This window comes from Nerophis ophidion, linkage group LG06 (assembly GCF_033978795.1).
Source record: "Nerophis ophidion isolate RoL-2023_Sa linkage group LG06, RoL_Noph_v1.0, whole genome shotgun sequence".
In the NCBI taxonomy this organism is placed as follows: Eukaryota; Metazoa; Chordata; class Actinopteri; order Syngnathiformes; family Syngnathidae; genus Nerophis; species Nerophis ophidion.
The window spans coordinates 54,023,091-54,049,380 of NC_084616.1; the positions used below are offsets into that span (position 1 = coordinate 54,023,091).

Below are 26,290 nucleotides of genomic sequence, written 5' to 3' on the forward strand. Positions count from 1 at the left end.
TTTGACATCATCAGAAGGCGTCGAGTGTACGCGACTCAAACTGCACACGCTTCAAATAATAATTTGTTTGTTCACGTAAATATCCTAAAATGCCGATGAAAGGGAGGTTCCCGGTCCGAAGAACGCTGGAGTATCTTCGGAAGGGCGATATTATCTTTAAAAACCGAGTGAAAATCATGACCGTCAACTACAACACAAGCGGAATGCTCGGCGACGGAGCAAGGTCAGTGCTAACGCAAACTAACCTGTACAGTTGTTCATCTCTTCAAAACAACACTCTTTTTTTATTGTTTTGCAGGAAATTTGTTTTCTTCAATATTCCTCAAATTCAGTACCAAAACCCCTGGGTCCAAATAATGTTGTTCAAAAACATGACGCCTTCACCGTTCTTGAAATTTTACCTGGGTCAGTTTTGCTTCATGCCTGAATAAGTAACTGTAGTCTTTTGAAGTAAGTGTGTCTTCCTACGTCCTAGACGAGCTGACAGGATTTATTTTCCCTAGATGATGGTGAGCAAGTCTTGGTGGATGTTGAAGGAAAGGACCACAAAGAAATTGCACATCACTTAAAGAAGATTCTGGGTAAATCAGAGTAAGTGGAGCCTGTTAAATGTTTCTCACAGGAGTACAGTATGGCAACTGTCATGTTCCCAGATGGAAGGCAAACCTTAATATGGCTACTGCTTATATTTACCCATAGCATCAAAGGTGTGATCTGATTTTAAAGGCCCACTGAAATGAGATTTTCTTATTTAAACGGGGATAGCCGGTCCATTCTATGCGTCAAACTTGATCATTTCGCGATATTGCCATATTTTTGCTGAAAGGATTTAGTAGAGAACATCGACAATAAAGTTCGCAACTTTTGGTGCTGATAAAAAAGCCTTGCCTTTACCGGAAGTCACAGACGACGATGTCACAAGGGTGAGGGCTCCTCACGTCCTCACATTGTTTATAATGGGAGCCTCCAGCAGCAAGAGCTATTCGGACCGAGAAAACGACAATTTCCCCATTAATTTGAGCGAAGATCAAAGATTTGTGGATGATGATATTGATAGCGAAAGGCTAGAAAAAATAATAAAGTAAAAAAAAAAAAAGGCGATTGCATCCAGATGTTTTTAGACACATTTACTAGGATAATTCTGGGAAATCACTTATCTTTCTATTGTGTTGCTAGCGTTTTAGTGAGATTAACTAGCACCTGATAGTCGGAGGGGTGTGTCCACGGGTGTCTTGAGGAGGCCATTGTCTGAGGGAAGTCATGGCAGATACAAGGACGGCGCAAACTCCACAGATCTCCGGTAAGAGGCAACTTTTTAACGCAATTTTATCACCAAAACCTGCCGGTTGACAAGTGGTCGGGAACCATGTTTGCTTGACTGCTCTGATCCATAGTAAAGCTACACCTCCGGGAATTTTAAACAAGAAATCACAGTGTGTTTGTGTGGCTAAAGGCAAAAAATTCCCAACTCCATCTTTCTACTTTGACTTCTCCATTATTAATTGAACAAATTGCTAAAGATTCAGCAACACAAATGTCCAGAATACTGTTTAATTGCGCGATGAAAAGACACGACTTTTAGCTGCAAATGGTGCTGCGCTAATATTTCCTGACAGTCTGTGACGTCACGCGTCATCATTCCGCAACGTTTTCAAAAAGAAACTCCGCGGGAAATTTAAAATTGCAATTTAGTAAACTAAACCGGCCTTATTGGCATGTGTTGCAATGTTAATATTTCATCATTGATATATAAGCTATCAGACTGCGTGGTCGGTAGTGGTGGGTTTCAGTAGGCCTTTAAAGTACCAGTATAATGGAAAAAGGTAGGTAGGTAGGTCTTTATTGTCATTGCACAAGTACAACGAAACGTTGTTTTCAGCACTAACCCGTTCAAGATTAGACAAACAGTGTACAGCAGGGGTCGGGAACCTTTTTGGCTGAAAGAGCCATACAAGCCAAATATCTTAAAAAGTATTTCCGTGAGAGACATATAATATTTTTTTAAAGGGGAACATTATCACAATTTCAAAAGGGTTAAAACCAATAAAAATCAGTTCCCAGTGGATTATTTTTTTTAAAAGTTTTTTTCAAAATTTTACCCGTCCCGGAATATCCCTAAAAAAAGCTTTAACGTGCCTTATTTTCGCTATCTGCGAAGACAGTCTCCATTTTCCTGTGACGTCACATAGTGATGCCAATACAAACAACGTGGCGGTTGCCACTGCAAGATATAGCGACATTAGCTCGGATTCAGACACGGATTTTAGCGGTTTAAGCGATTCAACAGATTACTAATGTATTGAAACGGATGGTTGGAGTATGGAGGCAGATAGCGAAAACGCAATTGAAGAAGAAACTGAAGCTATTGAGCAAATAGCTATTGACGCTATTCGACCATGTTTGCCTTAGCATCGCCGGTAAAATGTGCAGACCAACGATCGGAAGTTTTGCATCTTGTGACACTGGATCAACTTAAATCCATCGATTGGTAAGTGTTTGTTGGCATTAAATGTGGGTGGAAGGAAACGCTGGATGTAAATATAGTTTCAAATGTACATACAGCTAGCCTAAATAGCATGTTAGCATCGATTAGCTGGCATTCATGCCACGACCAAATATGTCTGATTAGCACATAAGTCAACAACATCAACAAAACTCACCTTTGTGATTTCTTTGACCTTATCATTGGAAATGCATCTGCAGGTTACCCATACATCTCTGTGCCATGTCTGCCTTAGCATCGCCGGTAAATAGCATGTTAGCATCGATTAGCATGCCGTGCTAATCGATGCACATTCTACGTAAATCAACTTGAATCCGTCCCTGATCGTGTTGTTACACCCTCCGACAACACACCGACGAGGCACGGAAAACAGTCGAAAAAATGGAAAATAACAGAGCTGATTTGACTCGATGTGTATAGAGTGTTTGACAAAATGGCCGATTGACTACCTAGGTGACGTCATCGCTCCAAAAGAGTGATAAACAGAAAGGCGTTTATTGCGCCAAAATTCACCCATTTAGAGTTCGGAAATCGGTTGGAAAAAAAAAAAAAGGTTTTTTTTCTGCAACATCAAGGTATATATTGACGCTTACATAGGTCTGGTGATAATGTTCCCCTTTAAGACTGAATACAACTAAATGTGTGCATTTTTAAGTAAGACCAACATTTTTAGAGTATAAGTCTCTTATTCTTTTTAATAACATTGTTGTTCTGAAGCTAACCAACAATAGATAAAATACTTCTTACCATTTATATGACTTCTTGAACAGGTGCTTCAGAAACCGGATGGATGGATCAAAATGCATGAGAATGTCTTATATTTTGAACGTTATTGTTGACGCTGATTATCAGCGGAATTATTCATTACTTAACGTGTTAAGGAATGTCAGCTAACATTTATCTCCGAGCTAGGTGCAGTCATCAAAAGAGCCACATCTGGCTCTAGAGCCATATGTTCCCTACCCCTGGTGTATAGGGTTACAGAACAGGAACGCTGAAACAAGTTGCCCTTATAGATTTACCATGAATTGATTAACGTTGACCCCGACTTAAACAAGTTGAAAAACTTATTCGGGTGTTGCCATTTAGTGGTCAATTGCACGGAATATGTACTGTACTGTGCAATCTACTAACAAAAGTCTCAAAATTGAAGCGGCCAGTAGAGGGCCGTCCGTTTCCCACCTCGGCCTTCAGTGATGTCCTGTGTCCAATGATTACATCTCAAAATACCATCATTGGTGTCACCACATGACCGTTGCTGAAAAAACTATACAGAAACACATTTACTGGGCATTTGTCCACCACCAACAGTGTACAAAAACGGGTTATTTCCTGGCGCATTTAAAATCAATAAACCCGCATCAGCAACTAAAACATCTTATGTGGTACTGTCAAAATTAAAATTGCAAAAAACATATTAAATGTGAAAAAGTAAAGAAATAAAATATCTGAACTCAAAACTTGTAGAACCCATTTGAGCTTCCGGGGTTGGCCGACATCGTTTCACAGAATGTAGTTACTCTTTAAATATTCTTCTTGAAAATGGCCTTGCAAATTATATATATTGTCTAGTCTAATCATAAAAGATGCAGACAAGGGGTGTTGGCTGCGTTTTTAGTTTACTCCACAGCGTGCTCATCAAAACATCCCACTGTCTATATTCAACAACCTAAACGGGGCTACTTTGCATGCTGGGTAATGGAGTTCTTGTGTTACCTAGCTCATAACATCACAATATATATCTGCCTTAGGACATCTAGAAGGCCTTACTGACAACAACTCGTGATCTGTTTGGCTATCGCAACTGTATGTCCCCGTTCACTTACAGCGCACAGATCCCTGCACTGCTGAATCTGAAGTTCTGTGGCAGATTTGGTACAGCATGGCAACATAAGCTAGCTGAATTCTGATTGGATAAAAACTCTATACACTAGAAACAACAGCACTGGAAGGAGCGTAATATGACATGGAAGGAGTACGAATACTTGCAGATATTAGGGAAAGTAAATAAAAAAAAAAAAAAAAACTTTTATATTTAATATGATCATGATTTCTTGGTTATGTTAGGCCTGCAGAAAAGGCCTTGCTTGCTCTGACTGCACACCACTGCTGATTTATAACACAACTTTCAAAGTTTGCGAGTAAATAGATATGACCAAATTAGTATAAATCTCAGAGATCCCCGAGCCATTTTGAGAGATAATGAGCATGAGCGCTCCGTAATCAGTGACGTACTGGTGGGGACCACAGTTCCCTAACAATAATGCAAATCATGCAGATTTTGTGGGAACCAACAGCGATTACTTTGGAGAAAATTATGGTCCAGAACATTATATTTTTGAGCCTGAATATAAAGACGGTGAGCTACAAGTTTTTGAAGCTGTGTGACAAACACATCCAGCCAGCTTCAGGGAAGATCTTTAGCATGATGTAGTAGTATTGCTAAGTGCTAAACAATAAATACAGACTACGAACATAATAAAATAATCACTTACTGTATAATGTCTGCTCTCACTGGAATGATAACTGAAAAAATGTTCATTTTTCTCATTTAGATGAACAATCACAATCCACACAAATAGTTAACAAAAAGTTGATGCAGACGCTGCTCTTCGGTCTTGTTGTGTCTTTTTTTTCCATCTCCATGTATAAGTTGAATGTCACAGATGAATAAATTCTTGATTCATCGCTAAATCCTCCAAATAAGAGAGGCTTGATCTGTAATATAAAAGTTAGATTTAAACAGCTGAGATGTGATCTGCACAGCAGCAGCAGCAGGAGACCGACTGACTCAAGGCAGCAGCAGGGGCCTCGTTACCTCTGATCAATGTGTCACTAATATATAGTACCTCTTATAATTACAATATTTGGTTAATATTCAGATCAAGGGGTGTTGTTAGTGGAATAGAGGAGCCCCCGTTGACTCAATTGTTAGAATTTAATAAAATTTTTACATTTATTTACAATTTAGAATGCATAAAAAAAAGGAAAACATATGTGTTCTTGTCTTACATAATTATTGTGAATTATAGACAGAAACATCTCTTTCCAATGTTTGCGTATTTCCCATATGACTGATCTGATGACATGGGCAGAGTGCAGACGAGTTCATCAGACATCAAATGTACCGATATTGCCATAGCAATATTTCGATGGTATTGTCACGTGGACCCTGTTTACACTGCACACCAAATCAAATCTTTCTCGCCCTCAAATGACATAGATCTGATTTTTTTGCCATTCCAAACGCTCCAAATAGCTTCAAATCTTATCTTTTGGCCTGAGATTCGGGCCTTATTAGAAGGTAGTCCTGAATTCGATTGGAATCTGATCTTTACAAATGTGAATTCAGTCTGAACACAATGCGGCCTGAATGTGACTTTTCATCAGTTTTGTGCGAGCTACGTCACTCTTGTGCGCGGGAAAAGATGCGGTCGCCAGCGCATATTTCATCACAACATCCGGTTTCGGTGAACATCAAACACAAAATGTGACCACATTTTCAGTGCTTCACTAGTCAATAGTGCACAAATAATAGGTTATATATAATATATGAATATAATGTTTATTTATATATACTATATACTTGGATTCTGAAGAAATCGTGATTGGTGAAAGACCGGATTTGACAGTGGCGCATTCGCTTGCAAGTGAATTGAAAAATAAAGTATACGTATATCCACGCTGATGTCCGTGCATCCTCTATTTAATTCATTAAAATATGTATTCCAAATATATTACACTATATACATCCATGCATACATTATATTACTTTGTTTTACCTAAAAAGTCATTTTTAAATTGTTGCGACTTATTTTGTAGTAGTAGTGACTTTCTCCTGGTCAACTTCCTTTTTCACTTTATTGAAGTGTGCGTGCAAGTGACGTCGAGGCCACATTGGGGCCCGTGTGCATTCACCCTGGAGTCAGCTATAAATTATATTTTACTTGCAGTGTAAACATAAACAGTCAAAATTCCGATTCAGGCCACTTTGGCCTGCAGTGTAAACGTGGTCAAACTTTGCGGATTAGAAACGCAATTAGGTATGCTTGAAGGGATACAATGAAACACAATTCAACATATAAGGTCAACTTGTTTTTCCATTATACTGGTACTTAAAAAGGTTTGGTGGCCAATACACAATATATATATATATATATACATCTATATATATATATATATATATATATATATATATATATATATATATATAAAACATACGACTGTGATGGATTGTATCGATATAGAACTTGGTCGATAACACATTTTGCTCCACTATATATTGACTTACAAATTATTGCAGAAAAAAAATATATACAGCGCGTACAAAGAAAAAGCCTGTGTTTATCCATTTACTAAAACTATAGTCCTCAATGTTTTACATGATTTGCTTGCAATGTACATTACTGCATTTTTATTTATAGTAGTATTTTGTTTCGGATAGTTTTAAGTTTGCACTTTATTAATCTCAATGATGGAGATTATTTACTTGTATGCAACATACAATGCTACATTTTTAGTAACATAAGTAATTTGTTTAAGACAAATGTATTACCTCCGAGAGGAAGTTCTTAATTTTGTTTCTTGAAAATTATTCCCTTAAAAGTACAATTTATATCTGGCCAAAAAAGAACATTATTCAAATTTAGAATTTTGCCAAAAGTCAATCGCAGTGTCATTTCAAAATATAAGTTCACAATGACATAAAATAAAAACTTGTTTCAAATAATTTGTCATTTGTATTCATTGGTTTCTTTAAAAAGTTGAACAATCATAAATCTTATTTTTTTATATCACCTGGGCCTAATTACTACAGTAACCTAACCGCAAAAAGCTGAGTTTTTTTTTCTCCCCGAGGAATCAGAAGCCTGTCGTCCTTGCCCTGGTGGCCAATCAGAAGTGGTTACAGGAAACTGCTTGCTTGCAGAAAGCAACTTTGTGTGTTTCAGCTGATGCAGTCAGTGTGCCAATAACAAGCACCGCTTGCGTGGTATTACTGTGCCTGCAAAAAGTTTTATTGGTGACAGTGTGAAATGCCTGAAACTGGTGGACGATGATGAGGCGGCCAAAGACAATGAACATACATGGGTGTTGTATGCAGAAACTAAAAACTTTTAAAAATATTTAATGCAGTGTTCTAAGGAATACTTGTATGTTGACAGTCAAAAAGTGACATGACTTTGTTCACTCACCGTTTCATCAGTTTTATACATGTTTTTAAATGTATCAAATTAAAAAATCGACAAATTAGATCTCTATCACAGTTTTTAGCGTTATTCTTTTTATAATCTCACAGCTCTATGACACATACAACCCAGAAAAAAAATCTGAAATTGGTGTAAGGAATTATAGACCACTCAGCATTTACCCGTCTTTTTTGGTACAAGAACTACGAAATAAGTGCCGATGTCAGCATAAGAGGGACCCCTTACGTTAATGTTTGCAGGTTGGCCATTGTAGTAACTTCTATTAGCAGTCAGTAAGTGTTTACTAAATGAAGCTGTCATTTCCACGATATTGAAATCGGAAAATCTGAGACAATGCTTCAAATATCTTATTTAAAGTGTTGAAAAACTGCACAAATAGAAAGCTAACAATCAAAACATAAGAACATTTGAAAGTGGACCATTTAAAACGTTTCAAAATTAGAGTCTCTGCATGAACGTTTATGATCAAATTAATGTGTGTGTCGCCACAAAGAAATGAATGTGTGGGAAACCTTTTGTGTGTCGTCAGTAATCCCCAAATCAAGCCCTCCTGCACAATACAAGATCAGTAGTATCATTATCACATGTATTCTCCACTTTTATTCCCCCAGGACCATACTAAAGGCAGAGGCACAAGACAAGATGCAGGCATCCAACCCTGCTAACTTTGGACCAAAGAAGTACTGTCTGAGAGAGTGTATCTGTGAGGTGGCGGGCCAAGTGCCCTGTCCTGGCACCACGCCGCTGCCTAAAGAGATGACGGGCAAGTATCGTGCCCAGATGAAAGCGGAACAGGAGAGCTGAGAAGAAAAGAATTGTCATTAAGAGACTGGCCCTTTTATAATAGGATCCTCCAATTAGAGGATTTGACAATTGAAATCACACTTTGGAGTTTGTTGGTGATAAAGAATCCAACATGTAAACACCTGACAAATCTTGCTTTCATACAGCAAAGTATGCATCATTAAAATATACTGTGTACCTGTGGAAAAACATTTTTAATTTGAAATAGAATTCACAGTAAATTAATTTTACATGTAAAAAAAAAAAAAAGGAAAAACAATTTTACTTGTTTATTTGTGCTTAGATGTTAATTTCTCGAAAATGTTCAGCGCTTCTAGTGACTGACAGCCCAAGAAGAAGTTCTCTGCAAGTTATTGACAGATATAAAACGTTTAGTGATAATACTGGCTGGCATTCATTCACTGTTCATGCATTGGAGAAGCAGCAAGCATGTGCAATGTGCAGCCACGGTGAGCTGGAGGGAAGTAACCACTGGACAGATGCTTGACACACAGGTCTCTTGAAAAAGCACAGAACAAGAACACTGAATGTTGCATACTGCTCATCTAACATCTTCAGGATTAATGTAAAAAAAGCAATAGTGGTGTTTGAAACAATACAAATATTAGCATAGAGCGTTTTCTCATTCGCCTGATAAACCTCCACAATGTTTTTACATTTACATTTTTGTTCGATGCATATTACACTGCTGTTACATGCTGGTGGATGCTTCCTCACAGGCTGACAGACCTTGTAGTTTTCCAATTGTCCTCAATTCTGCACTCCAAATGTTTGCTTGCAGACAGATACACAAAAGTGACAAAACAGCCAAAATATAGTGATAATCGCATGGTAAATGTTTAAAATGTGTCAAAATTGATCATTAAAACAGACAACGTTAAATGCATGTTTAAAGCCTACTATCAAGGTACAGGACAGTAGTAAGATGAATTATCATTTTGCATAACGTGTCTTGAATTCCCCCACATTCTATTCATCTTTTTTCGACTGCTTGTCCTGTCCAGTGTCCCAGCCGAGGCAGACAACACCCATTAACGGCTGCTCATTATTCAGAAGGAAATACAGGATCCCCTTCCTTTATAGTGTTGGAATATGTTCACAATTGTGCAATATTGCGTCATTAAGAGTGGTTTGAATACGATGGAGGAAATGAAGGGAGATCCACAGAAGATGGGACAGTGGAGTGGTTTACCTGTGCAGTCATGTCAACGTCATCCAGAGGACCTTTTGAATGGAGCAGCATTACTGCTTGTTTCTCTTCTGTTCCTGCAGAGTGCGCTGTAGCTCTCTTAGGTTCTCCGCCAACAGCTGCACTTCATCAAGCCGACCGCTGAGCTTGGCATCGAAAATGTAGGCCCTGATGTTGTCAATCTGCTGCAGCAGCAGCTCTTCCTCTATCATGTCCACATCGGGTGGAGCCTCATCATCATAGTCAAAAGGGTTGGTTGAGGCAGGCTTAGAATGGTCCGAGGCCTCCATGAAGGGGTTGCTGTTGTCTGTATCTTCGTCGTCCTCAAAAGGGTTGCCGGGAACATGGTCACCCTGTGCCTCTTCCTCCGCTACCTCAAAAGGGTTGCCGGGAACATGGTCACTCTGTGCGTCCTTTTCCGCTACCTCAAAAGGGTTGCCGGGACCCTGGTCAGCCTGTGCATTGTCCTCTGCCACCTCAAAAGGGTTGATGGTACCCTGGTCAGCCCGTGCATCTTCCTCTGCTACCTCAAAAGGGTTGATGGGAACATGGTCGGCCTGTGCATTCTCCTCTGTCTCCGCTTCGTCAAAAGGGTCATATTCTTGCTTTTCATTTAAGCTTCTCAGCCGAGGAGGAGATTCTTCCTGGTTTACAGGTAAAGCAGTAATGGAGCTCTCATCTTCTAGGGTAATATCTTCTCTGCTGCCCGCTTCCAGAAAACTACCTTGAAGACTGATATCCAAAGTTCTCTCCCATGTGATGTCAGGTGCAATGGAGGCCACAGTGGGGCCTCTCTGCTCCCTCTCCTCTCGCTCCCAAGCCTCCAGACGGTGCAGCTCACCCTGCTGCAGGTTCTCATCTTCAGCCAGCTGCTGAGAGAGCGCGATGGCCAGGCTGGTCTGCTGCTGGTCATATTCATCCTGCAGCTGACGCAAGTTCTCCTCCAGCATCGCCACCTCATCTGCTTTCTGGGCTTCACGGGCCTGCCTAAGAAAGGACTGAATGTTGTCAATCTGCTGCAGGAGGGGGTCGTCCAGCTCACTGCGTGCATGGCCTGAGTCCGAAGAGGGCAACCAGCCTCCAGCTTTAGTCATGCGAGGCACTCTGGGGCCTTGAAGCAGCTCTCCGTTGGTGCTGGCAGGCACACGGTTCTTCTCAGACTCCTGCCTCCTGTTTGAGGCCTCCTGAACTGTCTGTGAGGCAAAAAAAATATAAACAACTGGCGTCACCAGCAAAAGTCCACCAAACAACACTTTACCAGTCTCTCTTGTTGGAGTATTTTCTCATGCTCCTGTTTTCTCTTTTCTTTCAACTCTTCATATTTCTCCTTAGTTGGCAAGGACATGAGCCCCAACAGCTTCTCCTTTTAGGAAGAGTAAATGTGTTGTTGAATTATTTCTAATAATGATTGATGGGTCCTTTTCTGAGAGCTTCACCTGGACAAACAGCGTGGCTGTGTAGCGCACCATCTTCTGCAGCTGCAGGACCTTTGGATGCGGCTGTGGCTCGTCTTTTATTCCCAGAGTTAAAATCTTTTTACTGAGGAAAGAACGCAAAGGCTAAGGTTGATGTTAAACAAGTTCAACTTTGACATTCAAAACGGATACCTCAGCGCATCAATCAGTTCGTAGTATTTCTGTACTTCCAGTCTAAGTCCACTTGCTGTGTCGAGATTGTATGTGGTCTCTCCAGCGCTATGGAAGAAGGCAGTCAGCATCAAATTATGCCAGAAATTGCAGCGACATTAGCCCAAACGGGTGTTACCTGAGCGATTCAGCCATTCTGATATATTCTGGAGCCTTTTCATCCACCTTCTCCATGCACATCCTCAGCCTCTGATAGGAAGTCACATGTCAGTGAACAACAGCGTCAGGATGAATACAAAAGAGTAAATTCCTCAGGCCTAAATGTTCTTCATGCTATGTTATATGAAGACTGACCTCATAAAGTTTGACTATGTCAGGCACAAAGTCTTTCTCTTCCAATTTCTCCTGCCTCTTCAACAGTTTGTCCATACAGTGGTGGCAGCAGCGGATCTTATCGTCATCCTTCTCTTCCAGTATGGAGCTAACGCTGCTCAGGCTGCTTATGCTACCTCTCCTGGAGCCCATGCTGCTGCCACCGCCTATAGGGGGCGATTGAGACTGACTGTGTCTCCCGGGGACGCTTAGAGCCTCTCGTGTCCCATTAATCAGCTTTTCTGTAAGAAAGCGAATGAAAGGGCGTACAAGTCATGTAATAAAAGCAAAATCATGTTAAAAAATTAAGCACTGACACCATAAAGCACACATACATACATAATTTAATGAGATTCAATAAAAAAAAGTCCCTAAAGATTATAGCTCTCAAGTTAGATTGACATAGTTACAGGCCTCGTTAGCTAAATAAATATTAAAGACAAAGTGTTTGCAGTTCTAAACTCCTGCACAACAACAAACTTTGTTAAATGTCAGCATCAATCAAGTCTGAGCTGAGTAAAGGGAGATTCTTATTGTTTTTATTTTCTTACATAGATGTACGTAATTTACGGTTGCACTCAAAATTATTAAACCTTTATTGCCTCACAATACAAAGGTCCTGAGTAGTCCTGGGTTCAATCCCGGGCTCGGGATCTTTCTTTGTGGAGTTTGCATGTTTTCCCCGTGACTGCGTGGGTTCCCTCCGGGTCCTCCGGCTTCCTCACACCTCAAAAGACATGCACCTGGGGATAGGTTGGACCCTAGTGTGTGAATGTGAGTGTGAATAATGTCTGTCTATCTGTGTTGGCCCTGCGATGAGATGGCAACTTGTTCAGGGTGTACCCCGCCTTCCGCCCGATTGTAGCTGAGATAGGCGCCAGCAACCATAAAGGGAATAAGCGGTACAAAATGGATGTATGGATATAAATTATGTGTATTTGTAAAGATTGCGAACTTGGTTTGCTTTAAACCAACACAAAAAACGTTTAAGGACAACCGCTGATGAATTTTTTCATTTGTGTCTTATAAATGTTACGATGTTGGATACTTCAGGTAAAAAATGCTAAAGCATCAAATTAAAAGGTTCATGCATTTGGACCTGAGCTTAAATGTGGTTTTGGATGCCTCTGCCCATCAGGTTTTGCAGTCTTGCTACATTGTGACATCACAGCGAGGTGGATGTACTTATTTGGGCATTAAGTAAGCTATCAGCCAGAGGGGATTGTATGAGGCCAGATGAGTTTGAGAAAACAGAAGAAAAGGTAGGATAATGTTTTTTTTTTTTTTTTTATCTAATCTTGGCATGTACATAACATAGACATGCATTTTATGCAGCTCTGCATCTGTATGTGCAGATGTACCTAATGTTGTGACAGGGTAAATCTATCATCCATCCGTTTCCTACCGCTTGTCCCTATCAGGGTTGCAAGGGATGCTGGAGCTTATCTCAGCTGCATTTTGGCAAACGGTGGGGTACAGCCTGATAATGTTTATAAAAATGTATTTTTGACAAAAACACTGCACATTTTCAGAAGATAAATTATGATACTTTTGGACCGGGTGTGGTGCAGGGCGTAGGAACAGGTTCAACCTTGGGGGTCAAACACATACACAGACAGTGCTTGTTGCCTGCTGGTTGATTTGCCAAAGCCCTGGACAACTGCATTTATAGGGTGACATTCTTGTGCAGTCATGGAGAAAGCATTCCTATTTTCGTGCGCTTTAAATTTTTTGATAGCCTTTCCAATTTCAGAAATGATAAAGGTGGGCTCTAATTTTTCAGAGGTATAAGTTTGTTCTGGTTATTTTCCGTACAAGAAAACACAAAATTCCCTTCTGTGCTGAATCATAACGAAGCCAAGGAAAGTCTTCGGCTCACTTTTCATGTTTTGTTTGACAAAACATGAGTGTCCATGAATTTTAGGTGTGGCAAAATTCACTATGTCACACATTGCCACTGAACTGCACTTACTACAGGCAAGAAAAACATTTCCTACTTTTTTGTGAACTCTTATAAAATATCCACTGTCTGATTACTCCCATCTCTCCATGACTTTGACTCCCTGCCTAAAGCCTGTGATGTTCCTGCATGGTGTTAACGGATTTAAAACATAACCCAAACCCTCTAGTATTGTAGAACCTATTAAACAGGTATCACAATAAATCACATGCATTCTAAAAAATCTACTTGACATTAGTCATCAGCAGCTGTCCTTTATTATAATCAATAATATCATTTAAAATATTTCCTTATACCTTTAAGCTTCATCTGACACCCCAATATTTTCCCTGACTTTATTAGTCATTCTTAAGGTAAAATAAAATAGTTTTTAAAACGTAACAACAGGCTAATATATATTTCACTCATTCATGACCTCATCTGAGGTCTCTCAGTCCACCTGTCATTACTTCACCAGCCTCATTAATCGATGTACTATCATTCTACTATAAGACTAATTGTAATTGCACATATTTAATGTAATTGTATACGTGTTGATAAATGGTTGACTTTAATTTGGTGTTGTCTTTGTGTTGTAATGTAACCATTACTCACACTGACGTTACTCTTTTTATAATAAAACAGTCCTGCTGCTACTTCATTCTTTTTTTAGTGGTGGCCGTTTGCTATATGGAAGGGGATGACAAAACATTTCAGCTAGTGTTGATGTTACTTGGGAACACTGACAAAGTTAGCAATTAAATCATGCATCATTTCTAAATATGAATATAAACAAACAACAAGACGTTATAAACAAGCAATATTCATGGCAGAGCTCTTGCTAGTGTCATCTTCTTGAGTCTGCACTCTACTCCGTCTCCCTCTGATTGGTAAAGGATGTCACATGACGCTGTGTTACGCTTTCAAAATAATAGCACATATACTTCCGTGGTATATTTTTGGAGAAGGACAAATGCGTCTTTCTCCAATATTGGGGGGAAATTTGCAATCTGAAAATGCCTCCACCATACGATTATAAATGTGGCTGTGGAGCAAAAACATTTTTCAAAACATACCAGATTATAAAGAAAGGTTTCTATATTCATTAAAATCGCCAAAGGAACCCCAAAGCAATATATGAACATATACAATATAAATGTGCCAAAGGCTGGGCAATCAGACTTTTGTGATTTTGGACGAAATCGGAAGTTTGACATATTTGAAACGCCATTTACAGTGGGGCAAAACATTTTTAGTCAGCCACCGATTGTGCAAGTTGTCCCACTTAAAATGATGACAGAGGTCTGTAATTTTCATTATAGGTACATTTCAACTGTGAGAGACAGAATGTGAAAAAAAATCCAGGAATTCACATTGTAGGAATTTTAAAGAATTTATTTGTAAATTATGGTGGAAAATAAGTATTTGGTCATAACAAAAATTCAACTCAATACTTTGTAATATAACCTTTGTTGGCAATAACAGATGTCAAACGATTACTATAGGATTTTGTCCCAGTCCTCTATGCAGATCTTCTTGAGAGCAGTGATGTTTTGGGGCTGTCGCCGAGCAACACAGACTTTCAACTCCCTCCACAGATTTTCTATGGGGTTGAGGTCTGGAGACTGGCTAGGCCACTCCAGGACTTTCAAATGCTTCTTATGGAGCGGTGTGTTTGGGATCATTGTAATGCTGGAAGACCCAGCCACATTTCATCTTCAAAGCTCTCACTGATGGAAGAATGTTTTGGCTCAAAATCTCACGATACATGGCCCCATTCATTCTTTCCTTAACACGGATCAGTCGTCCTGTCCACTTAACAGAAAACAGCCCCAAAGCATGATGTTTCCACCCCCATACTTCACAGTAGGTTTGGTGTTCTTGGAATGCAACTCAGTATTCTTCTTCCTCCAAACATGACGAGTTGAGTTTATACCAAAAAGTTCTATTTTGGTTTCATCTGACCACATGACATTCTCCCAATCCTCTGCGGTATCATCCATGTGCTCTCCGGCAAACTTCAGACGGGCCTGGAAATGCACTGGCTTAAGCAGGGGGACACATCTGGCACTGCAGGATTTTATCTGGAGCCCCAGTTCGAGGGAGATTATCAGTGGTCTTGTATGTCTTCCATTTTCTGATAATTGCTCCCACAGTTGATTTTTTCACACCAAGCTGCTTGCCTATTGTAGATTCACTCTTCCCAGTCTGGTGCAGGTCTACAATTCTTTTCCTGGTGTCCTTTGACAGCTCTTTGGTCTTGGCCATTGTGGAGTTTTGAGTCTGACTGTTTGAGGCTGTGAACAGGTGTCTTTTATACAGCTAACGAGTTCAAACAGGTTCCATTAATACAGGTAACGATTGGAGGACAGAAGAGCTTCTTAAAGAAGAAGTTACAGGTCTGTGAGAGCCAGAGCTCTTCCTTGTTTGAAGCAACCAAATACTTATTTTCCACCATAATTTACAAATAAATTCTTTAAAATTCCCATAATGTGAATTCCTGGATTTTTTTTCACATTCTGTCTCTCACAGTTGAAGTGTACCTATGATGAAAATTACAGACCTCTGTCATCATTTTAAGTGGGAGAACTTGCACAATTGGTGGCTGACTAAATACTTTTTTGCCCCACAGTACACTGTAAAGTGAAGAACGATGACATTGAGGACCAGAAAGAGAGTGAAAAGTTTAAATGTGTTTTCACTCGCTCTAACAGACATTTTAATCTGGATTGTTTCCCTGGCTGCAAGCGATTTGGCAAGCTAGTTCCATCCATCCATTTTCTACCGCTTATTCTCTTTGGTGTCGCGGGGAGCGCTGGTGCCTATCTCAGCTACAATTGGGCAGAAGGCGGGGTACACCCTGGACAAGTCGCTACCTCATCGCAGGGCCTTGGCAAGGTAGTTCCTTTGGGATTTTCCTCAAGTACGAGAGCACCAAGGTCGTGAAACAGACACATGCTGCAGGCTCACACACACATATGCACACACGCTTCCCGCCCCCCCATCCACTTCTTTGACGCCTCACCCCACGTGGTATGAGAGAAAATGGAGCCGCACCCCTAGTGGCTAGCAGCTTCGGGCCGGATGCCGCCCTCCCCTACTTTTGCAAATTCTTGTAGTTTCTGTGAGGTGTATTTGTGCTTATCAGCTATCAAATAGTTTTTCTCGGCCCCAGTCTGAGATTGACTTTTTTTTGTTGCACCATCTCTGTTTCCACCTTTTTTATCACCTTTTCCTGGGCGCCGAAAGAGGCGACCCATCAGCGTTGCTGTTCTGTTACCCTGTACAATGTTTGTCTAATCTTGGACAGATTTGTGCTGAAGATGACATTTCATTGTACTTGCGCAATGACTTTGATTGATTGATTGATACTTTTATTAGTAGATTGCACAGTACGGTACATATTCCGTACAATTGACCACTAAATGGTAACACCCGAATAAGTTTTTCAACTTGTTTAAGTCGGGGTCCACGTTAATCAATTCATGGTAAATGACAATTAAAGGCCCACTAAAACCCACTACTACCGACCACGCAGTCTGATAGTTTGTACATCAATGATGAAATATTAACATTGCAACACATGCCAATACAGCCTTTTAAGTTGACTAAATTGCCATTTTAAATTTTCCGCGAAGTGTCATGTTGAAAACGTTGCGGTATGATGACTCGTATTATGACGCGTGTGTTTGACGTCTCAGGTTGTAGCGGACATTATTTTCCAGTAGTCTGCTTTAATCGCATAATTAAACAGTATTCTGGACATCTGTGTTGCTGAATCTTTTGCAATTTGTTCAAATAATAATGGAGAAGTCAAAGTAGAAAGATGGAGGTGGGAAGCTTTTAGCCTTTAGCCACACAAACACACAGTGTTTCCTTGTTTAAAATTCCTGAATGTGAAGCTTTACTATGGATCAGAGCGGTCAAGCGAACATGGATCCCGACCAAATATCAACCAGCAGTTTTCGGTGAGAAAATTGTGGTAATAAGTCAGCTCTTACCGGAGACACCAGCGGTGCTTTGTCCTGGTGCAGCGCGTGACTTCCCTTAGAGACTCTGGCGTCAACACACCCGTGTCTACACGGGTGTGTTTTAGGTACTGTATAATCTCACTAAAACAATAGGCAGATAAGGGATTTTCCAGAATTATCATAGTTAATGTGTCTAATATCTGAATCGCTCCCACTGCAATCGCCTTTTTTTCTTTTTTCTAGTCCATCACTCTAAATGTCCTCATCCATGAATCTTTCATCCTCGCTCAAATTAACGGGGAAATTGTCGCTTTCTCGGTCCGAATAGCTCTATCTGCTGCTGGCTATGATTGTAAACAATGTGAGGAGCCCTACAACCTGTGACGTCACGCGCACATCGTCTGCTACTTCCGGTAAAGGCAAGGCTTTTTTATTAGCGACCAAAAGTTGCGAACTTTATCGTCGATGTTCTCTACTGAATTCTTTCAGCAAAAATATGGCAATATCGCGAAATGATCAAGTATGACACATAGAATGGACCGGCTATCCCCGTTTAAATAAGAAAATCTCATTTCAGTAGGCTTTTAAAGAGCTGCTTTTTCTTCTTTTTGTTTAAATAGTTCAACACAACTAACATTACACAGGTGTCACTCTGTCTTTTTAAATGGACCGTCCATTGAAAGTGTATACTTTTGAAAATATGGTGTAATTTCAAATGGTGGCTCCATAATTCTGAGAGAAATTGTTGGTCTTGGAGTGTGGCGCTCATACATACGTGCAAGAGGTAAGGGCACAAACTCCATGCACTTCTTGCACATGATGGAGCCACAGAGACGACAGTGGTGTTTTCTGTTCCGAATGTTGAACTTGTTTCCACAGTCCGGACAGAAAGGGACATCGGAGTCATTCACCCAAGACACGACTGACTTCTCAATGGCTGTAAAAGATGATGCGTTCAGTAATATTACCTTTGAAACATGTATCTATAGTACACAAGGAGCTTGCCTCTGATTTTGGCTGTGTCTGAGTTGGTCCTGTCAAAGGACGTTAGCTGAAAGGACATGTTTTACTTTCAGCTAATTGAAAAGAAAAAACACTTGCATTGTAATGACGCAAGCACACCTTTTCCAGTCTGATGATGAGCTTGTTGACCTCGATGACATAATGATCAATCCTGGCAGCACGGTGTTTCTTAAAAAATTCCAAGTGACTTTTTGTCGCTCCTGCAAAAGAAGAGCAGAGTTATAAACATGTATATGACTTTTTCCTCAATCGTAGCACATTTATTCCAGGCTCACCAAGCTCCTGAGGCTCCCACATGTATGGGTCCACTCCACCATAATAGAAAGATTCATAACTGCCAGCATCTGGTCTGTCATCTCCATCCCTCTTCAGTAGCTTGTCTTTGGCTTTAATAGCCTTCTGGACCAAACCTATAGAAATGCAGGCATGTATGATTGTATGCCTTTGTATCTCTTTTTCAAGACCCATTTAAAAAAATCATGGTTATATCTTTGAAATAACTGGTAGATTACAAAAAAAAAAAAAAAGTTTCATACGCCGTAGCTGCTTGACAGTTGTTTGTTGATTACAGTTATCTTACTCATTGATAATAAATAAATCCTCCTCTACTGTTTGCCAATTGTCCCATCCTGTGTTTTGTGGGTCACTTGGGTATGTGAGTGACACGGAGAGAAGCTCTGACTTGCTTGGGGACAAGTAGTTTATTTTCACTTCTGACTGCATGTAAAGATATCTAGACCTGGAAGATAAGTCGATTGTATTTTTCACCCTTTTTTCTAAAGAAGGTCCTATATTCGGCCCAATACGATATTTCATCATTTACATTATTACCACCGAGCTTGTAACTCAAAACACTCACACCTCAAGTCATTGGTGCACATTAAAATGAATTGAAATTAATTAATTGGTGCTTTTCCCCCATACCCTGAACAGCACATTTTTGACATGCCTTTTAAAAAGAAAAACACTCGTCTAGATAAGAGATATTGTATGAAACACTACACTACAAGTACAATATCTGTTTTAAGTAATGTAATAATATATTACATAATTTACTTTGGAGAGTGATTCTTTGTCTAGCAATGTCAACTCTTCTGCATCAGTATGGTGCAGAATAGCAAGTGTTACACTCCAGTCTGCTACACCATTTATTTTATTTGATACCAATATTATTAGTCCTAATTGATACCAGTATTCATCGGTACTGTATGTAATTGATGAGGAAAAAATGCATTTTTGATTACCATTTTTATTAGCACAAGGGGTTCTACACCACCCACTTCATGTTACAGCTCTTCAGGGAAGTCTTAACACCTGCTTTTTAAGGCTTGAACAAGTCAACTATGTTTGCAGTGCAAGGCGCTGTGCAATTGTTATATCATCTTCTTGTAAAGACCACACAGATCCATCCCGGTGTTTCTGTCAATTACATTCAGTTGAAAAATAATATTCATGTATGGCATTCATGTACAGAGCACAAACCTTTCAAATATAATACTAGGGGTGTAACGATTTGTTTGAACAACGATTACATTCAATTTAGAATTTATGGTTGCGATTAATGGAGAATACTATTTAGCAAACACAATTCAACCAGTGTGACTGTGAAATAAATACTGGATACTAATGAAGTTTCCTTTGTTTCTGTTATTTTGTAAGGGAATTAAGTACCAATGAATTATGGATACAAACAAGCACGTAAACAACAACAAATGACCAATGGGTTCACATTTTCAACATTCAAGCAATTTTCAATAAAACTACAGTAACCAAAATTTTAAGAGTAGATTTACCTGCTTAATAAAGTTGCCTAACCCAACCATTCACTATCTGTTCCCTGCCCTGGCTAGTGGAAGCATTCCTCTTTGATTCATCTCTTGTATTTCTTTCTTTCTGACAAAATAACCTTTCCTCATAGGAAGTTGCCATTTGTTATAACTTTGTGACATGACACAATGCACATTAATGAACATATACAATATAAATGTGCCAAAGGCTGATTTCCATCTGCAGGTTGATGGTAACCTGCTGGGGATCTCATTGCAAAGAAATAAGCCCTGGGCACCCACTAATTCAGCATTACAGTGAGTTGTATTTTTCATGCACTAATTTTTGCTGTATTTATTTGGCACAAGTAGAGAGCCGGTCCCTGAAAATAATGCTTATATTAAACCAGTCTGTGGTGCAAAAAAGGTTGGGGACCCCTGCTCTAAAATGAGGTACCTCTGTACATGCAATTAAGTGGCTGAGGTATGTTTGTCTTAGTTTAATGAATATGTGTAAGTGTGATCGCAGAGAATATGTATTCAAAATGAGCTACTGCAATCATCATTTATGAAATGTGTTACATATGTAACACTTGCAATTCGCAGACAGGTAGTACAAACCTTGGTGTTGTGTCATCTGGATTATTGTTCAGTTATTTGGGCTTCTGCACCCAACGTTGAGCTTACAAAATTACAAACAGCTCAAAATAGGGAAGCTTGATTTACACTTGATTGTTCTTATCGATCGAGTGTGGACCGTATGCATTCTTGTCTTGGATGGCTGAAGGTTATTCATAGATTATCCAGAAATGTATTGTTATTTATTCGAAACATTACTCATAAAAAGTACCCTACAGCTCTTTTTAAGAAGATTGGTTATAATGCTGATGTTCACCACTACAGTACCAGAGTTTCAACTCAAGCTCTCCTTGCATTACCACGACCAAGAACTAATTCAATGAAAAGCACTGTTGTATACAGAGGTATTTCATTATGGAATACTCTTCATTTAAATATTTGGACTATTACCAGTAAAAAAAAGTATTTAGGAAACATGTAAAGTCACTTTTTAGAGTTAAGAGTTATTAGTCTTTCATGTTATTGTTTTGTTTTTTTCCTCTCTTTCCCTTTTTTCTTTCTTTCATTGTAACTGGATTTGCGTATGCTCGTTACTGGATCTGTGTACTGTTTTTTTTTTGTTTCATTATTTTGAGAATTTTCTTTTCCTTTTATTGTAACTGAATCTGCGTATGTTCTGTAACTGTATTTGTGTACTGGGACGGCTTGGCGCGGCTGGCCGTGGGTTCCTGATTCAATCCCCAGCTTCTACCAACCTCGTCATGTCCGTTGTGTACTTGAGCAAGACACTTCACCCTTGCTCCTGATGGGTCATGGTTAGCGCCTTCCACGGCAGCTCCCGCCATCAGTCTGAATGTGTGTGGGAATGGGTGAATGTGGAAATAGTGTCGAAGCACTTTGAGTACCTTGTAGGTAGAAAAGCACTAAACAAGTATAACCCATTTACTGTCTTTTTATTTTATTATTTTGAGAATTTTCTTTTCCTTTTCCTTTTTTCATTTGTAATTGGATTTGTGTACTTTTTGTAACTGGAGCTGTGTATTACTATTATACTTTGAACTTTTGAAAAGGACCCCAGTAAGACTAGCCTGTGGGTTTGTGCGTAGGCTAATGGGGATCCTCAATAAAAAATAAACAATTTATCATCACGGTGGTACAGGGGTTAGTGCATGTGCCTCACAATACGAAGGTCCTGAGTAGTCCTGGGTTCAATCCCAGTGTCAAGCAAAATAAGTGTTCGCTGCGAAATAAGTGCCCAAGCGTGTTGGGGCATATATTTAGCGCCTTAAGTGCGAAATATATGCCCACCCTATTGTATACAGGGTGAATGGGACGGCTTGCCAAATAATTGCCCCTGTGGCCTCAGTGAGAGTGCATACGAGGTATACTCATTAGCCTTGAGTTGTTGTTGGTGCCACAGGATTCACTCCCACTGACACTGCTGCTGACACAGTCGTCCTCTTCCATGACGATTGTCAGTCCACACAAACAAACAAATCTTCAGAGTCTCGCTAAATCATTACTAGGATGGTCTCTCTCTCGCTACACACACGTTGGTTTGTCAATGACGCCGCCCTGCCAAAAAACTGCACGGCTGGTCACTGCGCACTGGACTGCGCAGGTGCGCGTATGCGCACACCACCCCTGAGCACTTATTTCGCTGGGCACAAATTTGACGTCCCACCGGGCTTGGGATCTTTCTGTGTGGAGTTTGCATGTTTTCCCCGTGACTTTGTGGGTTCTCTCCGGGTACTCCGGCTTCCTCCCACCTCCAAAGACATGCACCCGGGGATAGGTTGATTGGCAAAACTTAATGGTCTCGAGTGTGTGAATGTGAGTGTTGTCTGTCTATCTGTGTTGGCCCTGCGATGAGGTGGCGAATTGTCCAGGGTGTACTCCGCCTTCCATCCGAATGCAGCTGAGATAGGCGCTGTCACGCCAAATTTCTTCCCCCCTACATACACCTTCCCCCCGGAAGACATTTGGTGTGACAGCCCCTCTAATGCCTGAAGGACCCCAATGAGGGTGGAAGGACCGTAAAGCAGCCCACACAGCTGCCTGTTTTAAAAGCATTATAATTGGCTGATTGTCATTGGTGAAAAATAACGGTGAGGAAAACATATTAGCATTCCAGCATACTAACCTTTCAAGCTATTTTTGCTTCGCTAATTTTGCAGCTGTAATTCTTAAGAGTCATATAACTTGGTATTATCACGCCCTCATTGGGGTCCTTAAGGCATTAGAGGGGCTGTCACGCCAAATGTCTTCCGGGGGAAAGGTTTTTGTAGGGGGGAAGAAATTTGGCGTGACAGCTCCAGCGACCCCCCGCGGCCCCAAAAGGGACAAGCGGTAGAAAATGGATGGATGGATGAAATTTATCATCAGTGCATATCATATGTTGTCCCTCGATGCAATAACATCAGCAGCCCTATTCAAACTTGAACTACCAACACAAAAGCTGTTACCTACTTTTCAGTTGCCCTCGGACGTGGCGGTCATCCCCAGAATGCTCCTCTTCATAATGGCCTTGAAGTTGGTAGAACGACTGCAGGTCCTTCAGACACAGTGGACAAAGGAAGCCTTCCTTCACCTCACCTGTGGCCTCAAAAGGGGTTGGGTAGCTCGAAGCCATGGTGGCGGCGGCCTGTGTTGTGCGAGGAGGAGGGCGACGAGGCAGTCCTTCTCCACTCCTTGTGTCACAGGGAGTGCCAACCATGCCATGATAGCTCCATCACACTGCAAACCAACGATAAAAAAGGACAACGCAGTTAGGAGTAATATTGTAAGCATTTCACCAATCTGCCGCACCCTGCAAATTATACGTCATTTCCATTGTGCGCAAGCTTTTTGCATATCGTAAGACGAGATTTAAGACGAGATTTTGTGGATGGTTTAGTCAGTAACCCTACATTATTATATTTTATAAATAGTAAACCAAGTTGTGGTAGTAGTATAGTCAGTAGTTTAGTTGTGGAGTACACTGTATAATGGTTAGGGTTAGGGTTGGACTGATTTGAGGGTAATACTCAGTTATATTGTCCCGACTACAAATGAACAGATTTACATAAGTATTCGGTGTGGCGGAGCTGGGAGAATGGCTGTGCCAGCAATCTGAGGGTTGCTGGCTCAATCCCCACCTTCTACCATCCTCGTCACGTCCGTTGTGTCCTTGGGCAAGACACTTCACCCTTGCTCCTGATGGGTCCTGGGCAGCGCCTTGTATGGCTGCTCCCGCCATTAGTGTGTGAATGTGTGTGTGAATGGGTGAATGTGGAAATACTGTCCAAGCGCTTTGGGATCCTTAAAAAGGGGTAGAAAAGCGCTATACAAGTACAACCATTTACCATTTACCATTAATGAATTATTTTGACACCAAAAACATATATTTGCGCCCATTGATTTGCAAAATGTGCACCACACATTATTCAAATAGCTGGAAGCAATTTGCAAAAAGATTGCGCATTATACAAATTTGCAAAATGCTCACATTGGTATTGTGCTCACAACAGTAACAGGTGTAGTGAATGGAGCGGTGGTGGACGCTCATGTAAGGTTAGCCGTTCGAACACCCGCTGTGAGACAATGAATTATATGTATTTAACCCTCTCCATTCTCATAGAATATATTAAGCATATCAAAAAGCTCCAGTTGTCTTTGAATAAAATGGAGTTGAAGTGTTCGCACTGCTATTCCAAGGGTGCAGCGTTAGCTTAAAAGGCTAACAACAGGTCTTGCTATCTTTCGCTTTCACCGTGGCAAATAAACTAAGTTTCCTTCTCACAACAATATAAACACGGATTATTGATGATAACGTACTGATTATACTTACAGTTTAACATTACAATAACCGCTTTGGTCACTGTTTGGAGTCAGTTTGACAGCTCACCAACATCCGCGGTAGCGAACCTGTCTGATCATGTGACATTGTGCAGCTGTACGGAAAGCAATGAGGGTCTAAACTCTCCAATTTCAAAACAAGCGCTGTTAAAATAAGACATAAATTCGTACTTTAATGTATTGTGACTTTGTTGCACGGCGATTATGTTCTATGCGTATTGTATGTAACGTTAACAACCGCCTACTTCCACTATTAATACTGTTTAACAGTCGAAATGAGCCACCTAAGACTATCGAGCATGCGCACGCATGTGCATAAAGGCAACATGTTTTTTTCGCGTTAAATTCCATTTGAAATGAGATTCCAATATGAAAAGTTGACTTGACACTGACGCTCAAAGTAAGGGATTATTTTTGCTCTACATTTAAGTTGACATCTAAATTGACGTTCGAAATTTAAAGTATCATTTTGGAAGTATTATGTGCTTTTGAAGAAGGAAGAATGTGATTCTAGATTATATCTAAAGGGGGTTGTAATTTGGCATTAAAGGCCTATTGATATGAGATTTTCTTATTTAAACGGGAATAGGAGGTCCATTCTATGTGTCATACTTGATCATTTCGCGATATTGCCATATTTTTGCTGAAAGGATTTAGTAGAGAACATCCACGATAAAGTTCGCAACTTTAGGTGCTAAGAGAAATGCCCTGCCTCTACCGGAAGTGTGTGACGTCATGAGTTACAGGGCTCCACACATATTCACATTAATTAATGGGACCCACCAGCAGTAAGAACAATTCGGACCAAGAAAGCGACAATTTTCCCATTAATTTGAGAGAGGATGAAAGATTTCTGAATTAGGATATTGATAGTGAAGGACTAGAAGAAAAAGAAACAACGGCTCCGGGCGGAGGCAGTGTGAGCGTTTCAGATGTAATTAGACACATTTACTAGGATAATTTTAGATGATCCCTTATCTGCTTATTGTTTTAATAGTGTTTTAGTGAGATTTTAAAGATTGTAGAAGATTGTAAAGACATACCTCGAGGTCGGATGGCTGCGGTGAACACAAAGTGTCTCAGAGAGAAGCTGTGGAGCCAAGCTCACAGCTGCCGCTGCTGCAGTACAACGAATAATCCAATGATTTCTCCGGTAAGATATATATCACAGTTTCCCCATCTAAAAACATGCTGGTTGACGTAGAGAAAACATGTTCGCTTGACCGCTCCGCTTAACAACAAACAAAGAAACATCGGCTGTGTCTCGGTGCTGAAGACAGCTGCAATCCACCGCTTTCCACCAACAGCATTGTTTTTTTATAGTCTCCATTATTAAATGAACAAATTGCAAAAGATTCAGCAACACAGATGTCCAAAATACTGCGTAATTATGCGGTTAAAGCAGATGACTTTTAGCCGCGAGTGGTGCAGCACGTCACGCATACTCGTCATCATTCCGCGACGTTTTCAACAAGAAACTCGCGGGAAATTTGAAATTGCAATTTAGTAAACTA

General features: G+C 40.3%; 2 protein-coding genes across 2 annotated transcripts; one reads left to right on the forward strand and one right to left on the reverse strand.

Annotated features, from left to right (window-relative positions):
• Positions 1 to 8,895, forward strand: mrps25 (mitochondrial ribosomal protein S25). Its single transcript, XM_061904267.1, has 4 exons — positions 1 to 223; positions 299 to 405; positions 504 to 591; positions 8,322 to 8,895. Exons 1-4 carry the CDS (start codon positions 90 to 92, stop codon positions 8,512 to 8,514), a joined length of 522 nt encoding a protein of 173 aa, XP_061760251.1. The 5' UTR covers positions 1 to 89; the 3' UTR covers positions 8,515 to 8,895.
• LOC133554942 (rabenosyn-5) lies at positions 8,390 to 25,025 on the reverse strand. The gene is made up of 12 exons (XM_061904266.1): positions 24,769 to 25,025; positions 23,409 to 23,675; positions 18,870 to 19,004; positions 18,694 to 18,794; positions 18,577 to 18,622; positions 18,347 to 18,508; positions 11,644 to 11,903; positions 11,468 to 11,538; positions 11,311 to 11,397; positions 11,140 to 11,242; positions 10,962 to 11,066; positions 8,390 to 10,896 (listed from the first exon to the last, which is right to left on the reverse strand). The coding sequence occupies exons 2-12, from the start codon at positions 23,653 to 23,655 to the stop codon at positions 9,757 to 9,759; spliced, it is 2,457 nt and encodes an 818-aa protein (XP_061760250.1). The 5' UTR covers positions 23,656 to 23,675; positions 24,769 to 25,025; the 3' UTR covers positions 8,390 to 9,756.
• Positions 25,026 to 26,290: the final 1,265 nt, after the last annotated feature.